The sequence below is a fragment of the Portunus trituberculatus genome, chromosome 41 (assembly GCF_017591435.1).
Source record: "Portunus trituberculatus isolate SZX2019 chromosome 41, ASM1759143v1, whole genome shotgun sequence".
Taxonomy (NCBI): Eukaryota; Metazoa; Arthropoda; class Malacostraca; order Decapoda; family Portunidae; genus Portunus; species Portunus trituberculatus.
In genome coordinates, this window is record NC_059295.1 from 17,238,707 (window position 1) to 17,258,423 (window position 19,717).

Genomic DNA, 19,717 nt, shown 5'->3' on the forward strand with positions numbered 1-19,717 from the left:
AGTTGACGTTTAATGTTCGTTTTGAGTGGATCTATACGAAGTTACTGATTTCTTGTCGATAATCAATAGATAAGTAAACAATTAGGTAAGCTTGCAGAAGTAATGGTTTTGTTTATTGTAAGATATGTGATAGTTATGACATCCTATATCTAGATTTTAATAAAGCGTTTGATAAGGTACATTAAAGGCTCTTGAGAAAGATTAGGGAGCACGGGATAGAAGACAAAATATTAGACAGGATAAGGTTGTGGTTAGGCGAGAGGCGACAGAGTTGTAATAAACTGCTCTAATTCCGAGTGGAGTCGAGTAATTAGCGGAGTGCCACAGGAATAACTCAGAATCAGTTTTTTTTTTTTTTTAATATATATCAATGATTTGGATAGTGAAATTAGTAGTGGTGTAAGTAAATTTGCGGTGATACGTAGATAGGTCAGATTTGGATGCCATCACCTTGCAAGCAGATTAGGATAGAATGAATGAATGGACAGACAGATGGCAAATCCAGTTTAAAATTAACAAATGCAAAGTACTTAGCGTAGAAAGAGAAAGTCCATACTATAGGTACGTACGTAGACGATAAACAACGGGGTGTTTGCTGCATGGGTTCAGAATATAAAAAAGATTTAGGAGTTATAGTTAACACCGATCTTGGTCTGAGAATAAGAAAACAATGCATAGAGGTTAGAAAAACGGCAAACAGGATACTTGGATTAATTGAAAGAATGTTAAAAGCAGAAATTCGGAATTGAATAATATTAAAGGTGTATTTGGCGCTGGTCAGACCGCATCCAGATTATGTTGTAGTTCTGGTCCCCACATTGTAAGAAGGATATAGGTCTATGAGAATCAGTGCAAAGGAATATATCTAAAAAAAAAAAAAAAAAAAAAAAAAAAAAAAGTATCCCCTTTAGCCCAGAAATTCCCGTGAAAAAGCCCACATGGCGTAAAAAAAAAAAAAAAAAGGATACAGGGGATGAGGAAGATTCCTTTACGAAGTTAAGATTGAATACACTAAATTTGCATTCCTTAGAAAGGCGTTAAGAGGAGAATCTGATAGAAATATATAAGTGGCATAGGAGTTATAACAAAGGGGATATGAACAAAGTTCTTATAAGTAGCCAGGATAGAACCAGAAATAATGGGTTCAAGGTTAAGAAATTTAGATTATTAGAAAAGAAGCGGAAAGGTTCAACTGTTCTGTAATAGGATGGTTGATGAATGGAACGGATTCAGTGATCATATTGTTAGTGCTGAGTCAATAGGGAGCTTTGAAAGATAATTAGATAAATTCATAGATGAGGATGTTAGATGGAATTATAGGTAGCTTTGTTCATACAGGGACTGCCACGGGTAGGACTGGCAACCTCTTGCAGCTTTCCTCATTTTCTTGCGTTCTTACGTTCCTATGAGAGAGTTGTGTAGGTACGGTAGACAGGTTATAGTAGGTATAACTTGCTACGGTAGACGTTCATCATATAGCATCTTCGTAATAGTGTTATGGTATGTTACAAGGAGTAAGCAAGTAAATAACATTTACCTGAGTGATTGATGATAGGTAGAATGAGAACATAGACTAACAATTAGTAAATAAAACAAAGTGAATAAAAAATAACAAGCCAAATGTATCTGGATAGAAATACCAAATAAATGTACCTACTGTAGGTAAACAATGAACGGGAAAAGACTAAAACAGAACAAGACAATAAACAAATAAACAAATGGATAGTGGAAATTTTAAAGTAAACGATAGAATAAGATAAAATGAAATCAAATAAAGTAAAGTAATTAACCAAATATTAACTTAATGAAGCATACAAAAGGCAACAATCAATCATACAATAATAAAAGATAAAAATTTCGAAGTAAACGATTGAAAAGTGAATAAAAAAAAACCAAAATGAGGCCAAACATGTGGATTTCTTGCGGCGCGTCCCCAACGTTTTGTATGACCGGCCATCTTGTCAACACAACACGCCGCTCAGCTTGGCCGCCTAAGTAATCCCATCACCTGGAGGCGTAGTAACGAATGTCCCTCGCGTGGTAGGAGGTGAGTGAGGCCGTGGCGTGGTGGTGGAGGCTGTGGAGTGGGTGGTGTGGTATGGGGCGGCGTGTGGAGGGTGGTGAGGGTGTGTTGGGAAGGATGCCGCCTGTTGCCCTTCCTTTCATAACAGTGTGGTATTGGCTTGTGGAGTGACAGGAGTGCATGTAGTTGTAGATAAGGTTTCAGGCCCTGCTCAGCCACCATAAAAGCAGCTCTCCACAAGGCCATGGACTCGTAAACCAGCTAATAATGGAACTCCTAGTGGATGCTGTTGCTTATCGTGTCGTGGGATTGAGCGTCTTCGTCTGCGTCATAGGCTCATGTTAGGTTAGGTTTAGATACAGTGAGTTCATTCATGTCAGTGGTGGTCCCTTCATGACGCGGCTCACGAGTAGAAGGAGGCGTCGTATTTTGTCCAGAATGTAACGGTGTTTGGTAGGTGAAGGGTGTTTAGGTATCCCTCGTGGAAATTATTGCAGTTTCAACCAATACACCACACGTAGTGATACACTTTCTCACGGTCTAGATCACACTTCTACCAGCATTTCAAACCCCATTTTACCCTATCGGAAATGGATAATTAGGTTCGGTTAGGTTTCCCAGGAGGTTCCCAAGCTTGTTAGACATAAGGAGAAAGAAATATAAGATAGGGTATGTTGGTTGAAACTGCAAATTTACCCCTTCGTGTATAGGCAGTAGTAGCGGAATGTATAATGTGTATGAGGTACAGATTAGCAGTGACATGTTTATACACAACCTAAAGACTTCATGTGCTAGTGTTAACTAAGGTTAACTTAGGCTGATATGGTTATGGTAGGCTACTGTAGTTGGGTTAGGTTATGTTAGTACTTACTTTAGTTTTGCTGTAAAAGATGAGGTCAGTTTGGTTAGGTGGTGGCTGTTGGGCACAGCAAGCAGCCAGCCAGTCCTCTTAACCCCTTCCTTACCGCAGCCACTCCCCTTCTCCTATACCGCAGCCCCCTGCCCGTGTGCGCACGTGCCTCACGGCCAGATCTACACATTATATTTCTTTCTAACTCAGTGTTATGTACTTTTTTCTAAACATATTTGTCATTTTATTAATAAAAGAAAACGTAAACATAATCATAAATTGTGCACTAATCATAAATTCAGCACCACACACTCTGCACCTGGTGAGGGTGGCCCTGAGGCAGTCATAACTAGGCTGCTCCCCCTCACTTGCCGAGAGGGTTTCAACACTGCTGTCACTATCTTTTTCTCCTATTTCTTTTTCAGGATCATAGTCTGAATCATATTCATCTGGAGAGTCTTCCAGTATATCCTCACTATCTGTCTCATAATTATGATAATCCTCATCGCTGCTACACGAAGCAGACGCCATTATCTCTAACTAGAGGCAATAGAACAGTTTCACCACGGCCGATACTAGAGAACTGATGTTCTTGGGGGGACTGTGGGAATAATATATGTCAAAGAATAGTGATTGGCTTTATAGTTTATGCATGAAAAATTAACTCCGATATTGATTGGCTAGTGGGGGAGATGGTTTTGTTACGCTGGGGTGACTAAAAATAATGCCTCCAGTGTTTGTTTGTTTATAGTGAACCACGTGGAGTATGAAAAAGGCAAAATCCGCACTCAGGCCACGGTTATACACGGAAATGTATTGGTGTGGTACGCACGTACCACGGCAGCATCTTGTGGTACCACGAGGTCGCTTTTGCGCGTGGTACGCACGTACCACAAAACAGTCTTGCGGTAAGGAAGGGGTTAAGATGGAACATTGCCAGTAAGTGTTAACTTACTTAGTTGGCTACCCTTGGTGACTGTGGTATTTCGGTAACTGGATATTTCATGGAGCTAGGGTATATAGGGTAGGACAGATCTGCAGGTGCGCCAGTCGCAAAAAATAATTGCATCATAATAATGTTATAGAAGAAGACTGAGTTATGCACCTATGCAGAATACAATAGGTTAATCAAGATTTATTAATTGTGAAATTTTGAGGAATTGAAGGGTAAATTGTTACAATAACACGAACAGTTCACCCATATCATTTCAACCCATACATACCCATACGGGAATGTATGGGTTCAAATTGATCAGAAAAACAAGGTCTTTAACCCTTATACCCCGCCATAAAATGAATGGGCGATTTAAAAATACGTAGATAAAAACGGGTTGCAAATTACAAAAAGATTTTCCTTGATTCCTTTAGTGTTCAGTCTAATTATTTTAACAAACACTGCCACAATTATATATCATTAGAAAGCTTAGAAGTTGCTCTTTCTTGTGGTATAAAAAATTGTGACCAAATTTAACTTATACATGTATGAAAAAATCAAACAAAAGTGGAAAAAAATTGAGGGCAAGATAAACTTATAAAGGTATTCTTTTATTTCCTTAATTTTTGTTAAGAAAAAATCAGCAAAGCTCATGATTTCTGTATCATTTTGAAAGATAATGAGTTTCCTTTGATATAATGTATTCATTATGAAAAATAAAGCAAGCAGATAAGCATAATATAGTGTGATAAAAATGAAGACTTGGAGGAGAGAATGAACAAAGAATGCAAAGGTTTTTCTCTTACCAATTGGATTCACTAATTTTTCAAAAATTTAGAAGGTATAAAATGCTTCTTGACATGACTTATTCATAAATACAGGAAAAAAAAAGGACAGGAACTATCCAAAAAATTAGCATTTGAGAATGGTAAACCAATTGGAAAAAAAATTATTCAAAACTTCCCCACAAAAATAATAATGGTAACATTTCAAGCTAATCATGAATGGTGTAAGAATGTGGAAAAAAAGGTCAAGTGAAGTGTGCAGCCTACCTATCCCTGTAGCTTCTTATGGTAGGCTGGGAAGCATTCTGAGCAAAATCCCTTGTTACACTTGGGGCACATGTAACAAGTTCTGACACGTTTTGGATGAGGAGCAGCACAGTCTCTTTCATATCATGATCAATATCTGGTAGTGATATTGCATGACTAGGACCTGCTGCTGGCTGGGCTGAGAGTCTGCTGGCTTGGATTTGCACCTGAGTGCGGTGAACCTTGATAGGCTTTGGTGCAGAGTATTTGTCAGTAATTGATTCAATAATGTTGACCATGAACTGGTATCTTGAAAGAATAGGTTTATGAGATGTGTTTTTTTTTATATGCTATGTAACTGTTGAGACAAGCTGTACCAAACAAGGAAAAAGCACTCTTTGTTGTCCATTTCAGTGTTTTTCTTTCCCCAAGGTATGCATACAGCTTTGTCTTTCAGGTCAACACCTCCCATTACCTTGTTATAGTCTGCAACAATGCAAGGTAATTCCTTGTTTCCTTTCTGTGGCCTTTCCACAGTAGTGAACCCTGCTTTGGCCACTGTAGAGAGAAGCACAGGGGTCTTTTTGCCATCCCTGTATGCTACACAGAGTAAGGGTCCTTTCTTCTCTCTGAAACCTGATGTTGCCCTAACTTTACACGTACAGCTTCATCAGGGAGACCTTTCCTGTTTACCCTAACTGTGCCTGTCGCTGTTGTATGTTTCTGCCACAAGTCCTCAAACAATTTAAGTGAAGAAAAGTAATTGTCTAAGCCAAGATGGTAACCATGGTAAAAGACATCTGCCTTACCTAGAATCCTCATCACAAGATCATACGTGATACCCTCTTCACTGACTGGTAAATGTTTTTTTCCTTTGTACACCTCAAAGGTTACAGTGTATCCTGAATCAGCTTCACACAAACACCACACCTTCAACCCAAAGCATGCGTGATGCTTATTAGGCATATACTGTCTCAAATTAGGGGTTTTACCTCGGAACCCAATGATGCTTTCATCAATAGAAATTTTGCGTCATGGGATATAATTATCCTTGAACGCTTACTGAAAATGATCTATAAGGGGTTGGATTTTGTATAACTGATAAGCAGGATCTTCTTTTGGAGGCATTTTTCTGTTGTCATTGAAATGAATAAACTTTAGCAGCAGCTCAAACCTAAACTTTAGCAGCAGCTCAAACCTTTCCCTGCTGAGGTGAGCACTGAACCAGGGAGTTGACTGACTAGTATTAGAACAGTCCCAGTATGATTTGAGAGTTTGTTTCCTAATTACTCCCATATTCATTATGACTGTTAGAAAAGTCATAAACTCTCCTGGCTCTGTCTTACCTTGTTTGATCCATAAATGGACCAAAGACCTCGGTTTTTCACGTAGGTACGTGGCATTTTCATGAATCCACTGTTCTGCATATCTGTTTGTTTCCATGACCATCTTGTCTATTATATCACTAGTAAAATACATTCTGAAATACTCAGTAGGCATGGCATCACTCTTGGGTGGATGTTTGAGTCCACTGGCTCCTGTAAAAGGAACAGGAGGCCCAACATCACCTTGCACTGACGCCCACCCTCCCGTCTGCACAGTCTGTGCAGACGACGCATCAGCTGACTGGCTTGCCTCACCATCACTACTATCACTGCCACTGTGACAGTAGCAGAATCATTATCACTTTCTACTTCCCTGACAGCTAAGTCGTCTAGATCTATTTCTTCCTCACTGGTGTCGGCATAGTCATCAAATTCAACTTCTTCAAGGTCAGAAACACAGAGCGTCACCACTCCCTCCTCATCCACCTCCATCATGCCAGCTGCACCTTGCCCTGTTATCTAAGCCAAGAAAAATACAAAAATAACAAATCTCAGTATTGTCATGCATTGTAAAATGTTACTGCAGTACTTATCTACCAATGGAAATGCATGTCTATCCTCTGTCTAGCCTAGAAATTGGTAAAAATTTATATAACAGCAAACTCGCAATGGCGTACTTGCCTGAGTCATGCCTGCCGCCTGCACAGCTTCATAAACAAATGCTTGAAAAAGCTGACCCATGATTGGCTAAGCATCCACCATCTTGAAAACAATGGGCCAATCACAGGCCTTGATGTATGAAAGATATCCTCAAACATAAACAAACTCTACGTCATAAAATAAGCGCAGAATTTGAAACGCACCACGATCGTGCCTACCGGGGTCTATCGTAAAAGATGAGAAGGGTAATGAAAGCCAACTTGTTGTTTGTGTTAGATAATACCAAATTGAAGCATCAGTGTTAGGTGGAATTAGTAATATAGTCAAGATAGGGAGAAAAATTTCTGTGGAATAGTGTATGGGTCTTGATGAAAAAATGGTAAAGGTGTTACTGGCATATTATTCATCTTGAGGACTTTTTTCAGATAGAGTTTCATGTTTTATGTTAATCTACTTTTATGTTTTCAATGCAATACATTAGTTTCTGATTGAAGTGTCAGGGGAATAAAATATATATATATATATATATATATATATATATATATATATATATATATATATATATATATATATATATATATATAAGCAAATGACAATAAACATCAAGCAGATTAATTCAAAACAGGCCATCCAGGATAGTAAGAGTAGTGAAAGAGTACAAATTTACCACCTCTTTTATTATTACCTGTAGCTTCCTTATTTGCAAGTACATAGTCTAAGGACTTGCTTTTGTTGAAGGCTTCCTTTTTATTTTCCAGACAAGTGAGAGATGGCGCTGCCGCCATATCTCATCCCGGGCAGCCCATGGGCCTACATGGCCCAGCAGCAAGCCCAGCTTGCTGCAGCTCAGGCCCAGGCTGCCCATGCCCAGATGCATGCACACTTCCAGGCCCAGGCACAGGCTCACACTGCCCAGGCCCAGGCCATCCCTCGCCCACAGGCTGGCCCTCCACCTGTGGAGAATGTCTCTCTGGAGAAGATGCAGGAGAAGGCACGAAGGTAAGCTTGTGAGACTTGTTAGGAGGACGAGTGGATGTGACAGGGAAGCAGACAAGTGAGTAGGGAAGTGAACCTGTTGACCCTCTCATGCACCAATAAGCTCCATAAGTTTCTAATACCTCTCATTGGCAGGCATTTGTGGTCTCTGCGTGCCTTGCAAAACTTTGATTTAGAAGCCATTTCCTTTCCTCAGAAACTCATAAATAGGCATGTTATGTATTAAATTCACAAGCAAATTATCTTTATCATCATAAAGTAAGAATAACAAATAAAGGAATTCCACTTTTTTCCTTTAATAAAGTATGTGCAAAGCAGCTCAGAATTTTCTTGTGAACATTTTGAGCACTGCATATCACCTAAACCATCTTGTGAGCTTTACAATGGTACCGTACTGTTGTCTGTGCGATATACCTGTGTTAGATCTCAAGAAAATCTGAAGGGTAGGCATGATATAGTAAGTGCATTTATGTGATTGGTGGAGAGAAAAATGGTGAAAGGAACAATAGAACCTCAAAGCCAACATACAGTCTTCAGTTAGACTCAAGATAGAATACAGAATCACTCAGCAACAACTAAACAATGTAAATATGATGCCTTGTAGATATCATTGTATATTCTAGACACCTATATATGCGTCATTGTACACACAAGGACTTCTTGAGAATTATACCCATTTAATGTTGTGATCTCTCATAACTTATTTTACCAACAGGTGGCAGCAGCTACACAACAAGAAATATGCTGAGAAGCGCAAGTTTGGCTTTGTTGATGTGCAGAAGGAGGAGATGCCGCCAGAGCACATCCGTAAGATCATCCGTGACCACGGGGACATGTCGAGCCGTAAGTACCGTCATGACAAGAGGGTGTACCTAGGCGCGCTCAAGTTCATGCCTCATGCCGTCCTCAAGCTCCTCGAAAACATGCCGATGCCTTGGGAGCAGATCAGAGATGTGCAGGTGCGTTGTGTGGTTGCTGTGACATGTTAGTTGGTATCATTCAAGCTTCAAAGGCTTTTTATAAACTCATTACTTAGCATTATAGGAAAGAGGTGAAACTGGTCTTCACCTTTAAAATCCACTAGTTTATGCTCATACTTATATTTTTATAATGAGATCTTGTAATGTAAAGTCTCATAAAGGTTGTGTGATTTCCTCTTGGACAGGTACTGTACCACATCACAGGTGCCATCACGTTTGTCAATGAGATCCCATGGGTGATTGAGCCTGTGTACATCTCCCAGTGGTCAACCATGTGGATGATGATGAGGAGAGAGAAGAGAGACCGTCGTCACTTCAAGCGCATGAGGTTCCCACCGTTTGATGATGAGGAGCCACCCTTGGATTTTGCAGATAATGTGCTGGATGTGGAGCCTCTTGAGGCTATCCAGATGGAGCTGGACCCAGAGGAAGATGTGGAGGTGAGGACCTCAAGACTGACTGGATAGGACCAAGGTGTCTTCCTGTGTTGTGATTACATATTTATTCATTTGTTTTGTCCCCCCTCCTAATTAATTTTATGCTAGATTTGCATCAAATGAGTTGAAGTGAAATACAGGCATCCCCCACTTAACGAACGGGTTACATTCCTAAAAAACTGTTCGTTAAGTGAACCAATTATAACAAGTTTGACCCCTGACTTGAACTTCTATTGAGAGTAAACAAAGCGAGAGTGCAACACAGTAAAGTAAAAGGTTTAATGAAAGTAAAAATTTATGAAGGAAGGGAGAGTGGAGCGGGAAAGACGCTAACCAGCAATCCATGGAATGTAAACAAAGGGCACATCATTGTACCGCATACAAAACTTATGTACCATATTTCCACAAGGCTTTCCATTTTATCCATTGCAGAGTCACGAGTTTGGGTGGTTCTTTTAGCTTGCAAGGAAGGTACGGTCTTACCAGTCTTCTTGATAGAGTCTGCTGACTTGAAAATAGTACAGACAGTAGATGGAGTGAAGCCATGGTGGCGAGCAATGCTATTAGTTTTCTCGCTTCTCTCGTGTCTGTGAATAATATCCAGCTTCACTTCTAGAGTCTTCTTAGCAACGATAGGCGACATTACAGGGCGTTTTAGTGGCATGTTGAGCAAAGGAAGACGAGCTGCTGCTTATGCTGTTATTGTTTTGTGAGTGGTGCGCTTTGTGTCCACTAGAGGCACTGGTGTATTCAATAGCCTGTCGGCTTGCGTAATACGGCGGGGCTAATTACCTGGATGAAATTTTGTTAAAGCGAGTTCGGTATTCGTTAAACGAGCAGATGGTAGTAAAAGGAAATCTTCGTTGTAGCGAAATTTCGTTGTGTTAACCTTCATTAAGTGGGGATTGCCTGTAAGTGAAATATTGAGGCTTCTGCCTGTCACAACAAGTGAAAAGTATTCACTTAAAACAGTTGCCTTCCTTCATCTTGTACTTACCTTTAGCAGAGAAATTGCATTTATATCTCAACTTTTCTTAGAATAATGTTGCTGTTACTTGGTGTAATAACATCAAGGTTCATGGGTTTTTTTATGTTCCCCAGGTTGCTGACTGGTTTTATGAGCACAAGCCCTTGATTGACACCAAACATGTCAATGGCCCCACCTACCGCAAGTGGCGTCTCACCCTGCCCCAGATGGCAACTCTGTACCGTCTGGCAAATCAGTTACTCACTGACGTCTGTGACAATAACTACTTTTACCTCTTTGACCTCAAGTCTTTCTTCACAGCAAAAGTTCGTTTCTATCTGTATTACATTAAGCTTTTTGTACTTTTATTTTATGTCTTGTTTGCTTGAAATATCCCAAAGATTTGCATGCAGTCTCTTAAGTTGATTCATATCTAATATCATTTAGACATTTTGCTTCATGAAATGATGTAGACTTGTTTTCACAGGCTCTGAACATGGCACTGCCTGGAGGGCCCAAATTTGAGCCATTGATCAAAGATATGAACCCAGCAGATGAAGACTGGAATGAGTTCAATGACATCAACAAGATCATTGTTAGGCATCAGGTGCGCACAGAATACCGCATTGCATTCCCTTACTTGTTCAACAACATGCCACAGTATGTTCACCTGAGCTGGTACCACACCCCTGTGGTGTTGTACATCAAGACAGAGGATCCTGATCTTCCTGCTTTCTACTTTGACCCGCTCATCAACCCCATCTCACACCGCAACACTGTCAAGGGCGAGGTGCTGCTGCCTGATGATGATGAGGTGAATATAGAATTTTTTGTCTTATGTCTGGTGTAGCATTGAGATGTCTTGATGGCTTTGGTGTATAGGTTAGATTAAATTGAATTGTTTTTGTGACCACAATAACAATTATAAATACATTTATTCAACAGTTATTGGTCCAAAAAATGACATGTACTGAACTGAAAGTATATCATTCACAAGCAGAAAATATGTCTATGAGATACAGATTGAAAATTATGACCTTGCAATGCTGTAAGTCTGCAGGGTGTAGTGTATTCTACAACAAATGTGGAAAACATTAATTTTTAAATGGAGTCATATAAGCTGATAATTAAAAATGAGGGGAGAAAAATGGGAATGGGATTCAGATTTAGAGGAAGTTTCTGTTTTTACCATAGTATTTTTTTCTCACAGGAATTTGAGTTACCAGAAGGTGTTGACTCTCTTCTGAAGGAGTGGCAGTTGTATGATGATGCAACAGCAAATGGTATAGCTCTCCTTTGGAGTCCTCGGCCCTTCAACATGAGGTCAGGTACCATGAGGCGAGCCATTGACGTGCCCCTGGTGAAGATGTGGTACAGGGAGCACTGTCCCCCGGGTCAGCCAGTGAAGGTAATCGTTCCATGTACTCACTTGACACTTACAATGGGCAGCTAAAAATTATGAACTGTTAGCCTATAGATTTGAATCATGAAATTAGAATTAGTACTAAACATGAAAATATGAATATAGGACCCATAAGGATGGAACTTCTGTGTTTAGCAGTTTTATCAGTTTATCTATATGTTTGGCTGACATTCTTGCAAAGGGGACAAGATAAGACAGCAATCTCTCTCTCTCTCTCTCTCTCTCTCTCTCTCTCTCTCTCTCTCTCTCTCTCTCTCTCTCTCTCTCTCTCTCTCTCTCTCTCTCTCTCTCTCTCTCTCTCTCTCTCTTACACATAGCAGACATATATTTATGAAAATCTCAAGACTGAAATCTCTTTTATCCTGTTAGGTTTAGAAGACTAATAGTCAGTAATAAGGAGGTATGCTTAAAAACAGCTCTTGGCCACAATTCAAGAAGAGAGTTTTGCTGAATATAGAGATTTGAAAACTCAGGGTAGTCAAATGAGGTATTGATTTACATTGAAGAGATCTGATAGAATAGGGAGACTAATTTTTTAAAGTCAGCATACACATTGTTGAAATATATAGAGGAGTATATGATGGAAAAGATTACCGTAGAAAAAAAAAAAGATATGGTCTTCTTTCCACAGGTGCGGGTGTCATACCAGAAGCTACTGAAGTACTACGTGCTCAATGCCCTCAAACACCGACCTCCCAAAGCACAGAAGAAACGCTACCTGTTCCGCTCCTTCAAGGCCACCAAATTCTTCCAGACGACAACGCTGGACTGGGTGGAAGTGGGGCTGCAAGTTTGTCGCCAGGGCTATAACATGCTCAACCTCCTCATCCATCGTAAGAATCTCAACTACCTTCACTTGGACTACAACTTCAACCTCAAGCCTGTCAAAACCCTCACTACCAAGGAGCGTAAGAAGTCCAGGTTCGGCAACGCTTTTCATCTGTGCCGTGAGATCCTTCGTCTTACCAAGCTGGTGGTGGATGCCCATGTGCAATACAGGCTCAACAACGTGGATGCCTTCCAGCTGGCAGATGGTCTCCAGTACATCTTTGCCCATGTTGGCCAGCTGACTGGAATGTACCGTTACAAGTACAAGCTTATGAGGCAGATCCGTATGTGCAAGGATCTCAAGCATGTCATCTACTACAGGTTCAACACAGGACAGGTGGGTAAAGGCCCTGGTTGTGGCTTCTGGGCCCCTGGATGGAGGGTATGGCTCTTTTTCATGAGAGGCATCACCCCCTTGCTGGAGCGGTGGCTTGGCAACCTTCTTTCCCGTCAGTTTGAGGGTCGCCACAGCAAGGGTGTGGCCAAGACGGTCACCAAACAGCGGGTGGAGTCACACTTTGATCTAGAGCTTCGTGCTTCTGTCATGCATGACATCCTGGACATGATGCCAGAGGGGATCAAGCAGAACAAGGCTCGCACTATTCTTCAGCATCTCTCTGAGGCTTGGAGGTGCTGGAAGGCCAACATCCCTTGGAAGGTTCCTGGCCTGCCTACTCCTATTGAAAACATGATCCTCCGCTATGTTAAGATGAAAGCGGACTGGTGGACCAACACAGCCCACTACAACCGTGAGCGCATCCGTCGCGGAGCAACAGTGGACAAGACTGTGTGCAAGAAGAACATGGGAAGGCTTACTCGCCTGTACCTTAAATCAGAGCAAGAGCGTCAACACAACTACCAGAAAGATGGACCATACATCAGTCCTGAGGAAGCTGTGGCCATCTACACCACCACTGTGCATTGGCTGGAGTCTCGCCGCTTTGCTCCCATTCCCTTCCCTCCACTTTCCTACAAGCATGACACCAAGCTGCTCATTCTAGCCCTGGAGAGACTCAAGGAAGCTTACAGTGTCAAATCCCGTCTCAACCAGTCTCAGCGAGAGGAGCTCGGACTGATTGAACAGGCCTATGACAACCCTCACGAGGCCTTGTCTCGCATCAAGCGTCATCTTCTGACACAGCGAGCCTTCAAGGAAGTTGGCATAGAGTTTATGGATCTTTACAGCCACCTGATCCCTGTATATGATGTAGAGCCTCTGGAAAAGATCACAGATGCATACTTGGATCAGTATCTGTGGTATGAAGCAGACAAACGTCGCCTCTTCCCACCTTGGGTAAAGCCTGGGGACTCTGAACCTCCACCACTGCTAGTGTACAAGTGGTGTCAGGGAATCAACAACCTCACAGATGTCTGGGATACAGCAGATGGAGAGTGCAATGTAATGCTGGAGTCCAAATTTGAAAAGCTCTATGAGAAGATTGATTTGACACTGCTCAACAGACTGCTACGTCTCATTGTGGACCACAACATTGCAGATTACATGACTGCCAAAAACAATGTGGATATCAACTACAAGGATATGAACCACACTAATCGTTATGGTATCATCCGAGGCCTTCAGTTTGCTTCTTTCATTGTTCAGTACTATGGCCTGGTGATGGATCTCCTTGTGCTGGGCCTCAAGCGCTCAGCAGACATGGCGGGTCCTCCGCAGATGCCCAATGACTTCCTTAATTTCCAGGATGTAGCCACAGAAACCCAGCACCCCATCCGCCTCTACTCCCGGTACATAGACCGCATCCACATTTTCTTCCGCTTCTCGGCTGAGGAGGCAAAAGATCTCATCCAGAGGTACTTGACAGAGCACCCAGATCCTAACAATGAGAACATTGTTGGCTACAACAACAAGAAGTGCTGGCCAAGGGATGCCAGGATGCGGCTCATGAAGCATGACGTCAACCTGGGCCGAGCAGTGTTCTGGGACATCAAGAATCGTCTGCCACGGTCGGTCACCACAGTAACCTGGGAGAGTTCCTTTGTCTCTGTGTACTCCAAAGACAATCCCAACCTACTGTTCAACATGTCTGGGTTCGAGTGCCGCATCCTGCCCAAGTGTCGCATGACCCATGAGGAGTTCAAGCACAGAGATGGTGTCTGGAACCTACAGAATGAGGTGACAAAGGAGAGAACTTCCCAGTGTTTCTTGAGAGTGGATGATGAATCCATGCAGAGGTTCCACAATCGTGTCAGACAGATCCTTATGGCTTCTGGATCAACAACATTTACCAAAATTGTCAACAAGTGGAATACAGCTCTGATTGGCCTGATGACATACTACAGGGAGTCTGTGGTGAACACACAGGAACTGCTGGACCTCCTGGTGAAGTGTGAAAATAAGATTCAAACTCGTATCAAGATTGGTTTGAATTCCAAAATGCCTTCTAGATTTCCTCCTGTTGTTTTCTACACCCCAAAAGAGTTAGGAGGCTTGGGTATGTTGTCTATGGGTCATGTCCTCATTCCTCAGTCTGACCTGCGGTGGAGCAAGCAGACAGATGTTGGCATCACTCACTTCAGGTCTGGCATGAGTCATGATGAAGACCAGCTCATTCCAAACTTATACAGGTACATCCAGCCATGGGAGACAGAATTTCTTGACTCTCAGAGAGTATGGGCTGAGTATGCTCTTAAGAGACAAGAAGCCACAGCACAGAACCGCAGACTGACACTTGAGGATCTGGAGGACTCCTGGGACAGGGGGATTCCCAGAATTAACACCCTCTTTCAGAAGGACCGTCACACCCTGGCTTATGATAAAGGGTGGCGCATCCGAACAGAGTTCAAACAGTACCAGGTGCTTAAACAGAATCCCTTCTGGTGGACTCATCAGCGCCATGATGGTAAGCTGTGGAACCTGAACAACTACAGGACTGACATGATCCAGGCCCTTGGAGGTGTGGAGGGCATCCTGGAGCACACACTCTTCAAAGGAACATACTTCCCCACATGGGAAGGTCTCTTCTGGGAGAAAGCTTCAGGTTTTGAGGAGAGCATGAAGTATAAAAAACTGACCAATGCCCAAAGATCAGGTCTCAACCAGATCCCCAATCGTCGCTTCACTTTATGGTGGTCACCCACAATCAACAGGGCAAATGTGTATGTGGGTTTCCAGGTGCAGCTCGACCTGACTGGCATTTTCATGCATGGTAAGATTCCCACCCTGAAGATTTCTCTCATTCAGATATTCAGAGCTCATTTATGGCAGAAAATCCATGAGTCTGTTGTCATGGATCTTTGTCAAGTGTTTGATCAGGAGCTGGATGCCCTGGAGATTGAGACAGTGCAAAAGGAAACCATCCATCCTCGAAAGTCCTACAAGATGAACTCTTCCTGTGCAGACATTCTGCTCTTTGCAGCTTACAAGTGGAATTACTCCAAACCCTCACTGCTAGCAGACTCCAAGGACACCATGGATGGCTCCACCACACAGAAGTATTGGATTGATGTGCAGCTCAGGTGGGGTGACTATGATTCCCATGATGTTGAGCGCTATGCCAGAGCAAAGTTCTTGGACTATACCACAGACAACATGTCTCTCTACCCATCTCCAACAGGTGTTTTGATTGCCATTGATTTGGCCTATAATTTACACAGTGCTTACGGTAACTGGTTCCCAGGAGCCAAACCTTTAATACAGCAAGCTATGGCAAAAATCATGAAAGCCAACCCTGCCCTGTATGTGTTGCGTGAGCGCATTCGTAAAGGTCTCCAGTTGTATTCCTCTGAACCTACTGAACCATACCTTTCTTCTCAGAACTATGGTGAACTTTTCTCCAATCAGATCATCTGGTTTGTTGATGATACAAATGTGTACAGAGTGACCATTCACAAAACATTTGAAGGTAACTTGACAACTAAACCCATCAATGGTGCCATTTTCATTTTCAACCCTCGCACAGGCCAGCTCTTCCTGAAGATCATCCACACCTCTGTGTGGGCTGGACAGAAACGTCTTGGTCAGCTGGCCAAGTGGAAGACTGCTGAGGAAGTTGCTGCCCTCATTCGGTCTCTCCCTGTAGAGGAGCAGCCTAAGCAGATCATTGTCACCAGGAAAGGCATGTTGGACCCTCTTGAGGTTCACTTGTTGGATTTCCCCAATATTGTCATCAAGGGTTCAGAGCTGCAGCTGCCCTTCCAGGCTTGCCTAAAGGTGGAAAAGTTTGGTGATCTTATCCTGAAGGCAACGGAGCCCCAGATGGTGCTCTTCAATCTGTATGATGACTGGCTAAAGAACATTTCATCTTACACCGCTTTCTCCCGCCTCATCCTTATCTTACGAGCCCTTCATGTCAACAATGACCGCACCAAAGTTCTGCTCAAGCCTGACAAGACCACCATTACAGAGCCTCACCATATCTGGCCCTCCCTTAGTGATGAAGACTGGGTCAAGGTAGAAGTGCAGCTTAAAGATCTCATTCTTGCAGATTATGGTAAAAAGAACAATGTAAATGTAGCTTCTCTTACGCAGTCTGAGATCAGGGACATTATTTTGGGTATGGAAATCAGTGCTCCATCTGCCCAGAGGCAACAGATTGCTGAAATTGAGAAGCAGACTAAGGAACAGTCCCAGCTCACAGCCACCACCACACGCACTGTTAACAAGCATGGTGATGAAATTATTACCTCTACCACTAGCAACTATGAAACTGCAACATTCAGCAGCAAGACTGAGTGGCGAGTTAGGGCCATATCTGCCACCAACCTCCACCTGCGTACTAATTACATCTACGTTTCCTCAGATGACATCAAGGAAACTGGATTCACTTATATTTTACCAAAGAATGTTCTAAAGAAGTTCATCATCATCTCAGATCTACGCACACAGATTGCAGGCTACCTGTATGGTGTGAGTCCTCCAGACAATCCTCAGGTGAAGGAAATCCGCTGCATTGTGATGCCACCTCAGTGGGGAACACATCAGATGGTTCACCTCCCACACAAGCTACCAACACATGAATTCCTTAATGAGCTTGAGCCTTTGGGGTGGATTCACACTCAACCCAATGAACTGCCTCAGCTCTCTCCTCATGACATCACCACCCATGCCACTGTCATGGCTGACAATAGCACCTGGACAACAGACCGTACCATTGTTATCACCTGTTCCTTTACGCCAGGCTCTTGTTCCCTACAGGCCTACAAGCTAACACCCTCTGGCTTTGAATGGGGCCGTAACAACAAGGACATGGGCAACAACCCCAAAGGTTACTTGCCTTCGCACTATGAGAAAGTCCAGATGCTTCTCTCAGACCGCTTCCTTGGCCTCTTCATGACTCCACTGCAAGGGTCCTGGAATTACAACTTCATGGGAGTACGTCATGACCCTAATATGAAGTATGACCTTCAGCTGGCAAGTCCAAAAGAGTTTTATCATGAAGTTCACCGTCCTGCACATTTCCTTAACTTCTCTTCACTAGATGAGGCAGACACAGCAGGTGCAGATAGAGACAATGCCCTGGAGTAATCAGTTCTATTTGTGCTGTGAAAAGCCTTACTGCATCATTCTCTACTAGTTGTCAGTGAATGTTTATCAGAGCTCAACATGAATAGTACACAGTTTCAGTGTGTATGTACAAAAAAAAAAAAGGGGGATTGCCAATTTACTAGAGCTATGATGAAAAGTGTGGTCTTATTTACTTTAATGATTTTGCTAGTACTTACACCGAGTCTTATTTCAATCTTAGGTGTGAATAATAGTTTTTATTTTGACTTGTAATTTAGCAACCCTGTATGCTGACAAGCCATCTGAGCAGCACTGAGGCAGCAATGGGTTGTGGGGGAGAAGAATGTGTTGTTATGAAATGTGATCAACTATTTTAACAGAGACACCTGAGTAAACAAACTAGCTGGATTATTGTGATGTATGTACACTGTCTCCTGCTGAGCTGCTCTGAGCTCTCCTTACCTTGTATGTTTGTTGGCATTTTTTTTGTAACTTCTCTATTGTACAAGATAGATTTTTTCATTTATTGAGTATTGAAAGATAAGATAGCGAGGCATTGTTAAAAAGGGAGGGATCAAGGGCTGATATATGAATAGATTAGTTGCCTTAAATGTAATTCAGTATGAGGGTTCTTTTCTGTTGAAATTGTAACTCTGGCTTGTCATTTTATTCTTATAAAACAATTCTAGATATAGAAAATTAAAAGGATATGGATAAACACAATAGAAGTTATGAATTTCATGGCATTTAAATTGTACAATAGAGGAGACAGGTGACCAACATCAAAGATATGCTTCAGGAAAAAGGGTTTTCAGGCAGGCAGTTAGCGTCACGTGGCTCTCCTGTGACCAGTCCTCAGATGTTTATGGTAAATTCACATATGGGAAATTTTGAGCTCTTGCCTGGTCTATGTATGTTTCTCTCTCTCTCTCTCTCTCTCTCTCTCTCTCTCTCTCTCTCTCTCTCTCTCTCTCTCTCTCTCTCTCTCTCTCTCTCTCTCTCTCTCTCTCTCTCTCACTTCATAATATATATCGTTTGGTAGTGGTCTGTATTGAATCTTGTATGTGTTGGTTGTTTCATCTGGTGCATCATGACTGGTGTCCTGATTGGAATGAAGCCTTTAGGATGCAGAGTTCTTCAATATGAACAAGTACTACCCGTTATTTAGACCAGGCAACCCTTCGCTTCCCACATCATGATGACTGGTTCCCGGCTCTCACACACTACTGTTGCCTCAGAGCGGTAGTTATGATGTGTCAGGTTTTGAACATATTGCAGATTTCTTCACAGATTAGTATAGTAAGGCCAGAAAAGGGGGTAGGGGAGACATTTGTGATGTTGAAAAATTGCATAAGCAGGAGGATGGGACCAGAGCGTCTCTTCACTTGGGTTTTTTGTAAATAAAACTTTTATGTAATGAACGTTGTTACATTTCCTGAAAAGCAAAGGATAGAGTGGCAGGCGTCGCGTGACACCCGTGAGTGATCGTGGTTGAAAATTATACTTTTGTGAATCGAACTAAACCCACTCTTGCCACTCATCAATCAACTGGGAAGTTGCGCTCTCTCTCTCTCTCTCTCTCTCTCTCTCTCTCTCTCTCTCTCTCTCTCTCTCTCTCTCTCTCTCTCTCTAAGTTTTTTTTTTCCAGTAAATGAATAAATAATATATTGAAGGAGGTGACAGAGCACCAGTTTTTCTGCAGAGGCTGGAGCATTTGGTGCACAGCTCGCCCAGATATACAGTACTTCATACAGTATACACCTTTCCTCATTGCTCCAGGAATGCGTGTAAGTGAAATG

The 19,717-nt window shown here is 42.3% G+C and overlaps 1 protein-coding gene across 2 annotated transcripts; it reads left to right on the forward strand.

The window, feature by feature from the left end:
* The first annotated feature begins 1,913 nt into the window (after window positions 1-1,913).
* On the forward strand, window positions 1,914-19,339 carry LOC123516593 (pre-mRNA-processing-splicing factor 8). Of its 2 annotated transcripts, none has more exons than XM_045276113.1 (8): window positions 1,914-2,047; window positions 7,582-7,822; window positions 8,535-8,778; window positions 8,985-9,239; window positions 10,338-10,529; window positions 10,691-11,017; window positions 11,414-11,611; window positions 12,258-19,339. In XM_045276113.1, the coding sequence occupies exons 2-8, from the start codon at window positions 7,593-7,595 to the stop codon at window positions 17,937-17,939; spliced, it is 7,128 nt and encodes a 2,375-aa protein (XP_045132048.1). In that variant the 5' UTR covers window positions 1,914-2,047; window positions 7,582-7,592; the 3' UTR covers window positions 17,940-19,339. The 2 variants fall into 2 exon arrangements, with proteins under 2 accessions (XP_045132048.1, XP_045132049.1); XM_045276114.1 differs by having other exon boundaries at window positions 1,950-1,995.
* Window positions 19,340-19,717: the final 378 nt, after the last annotated feature.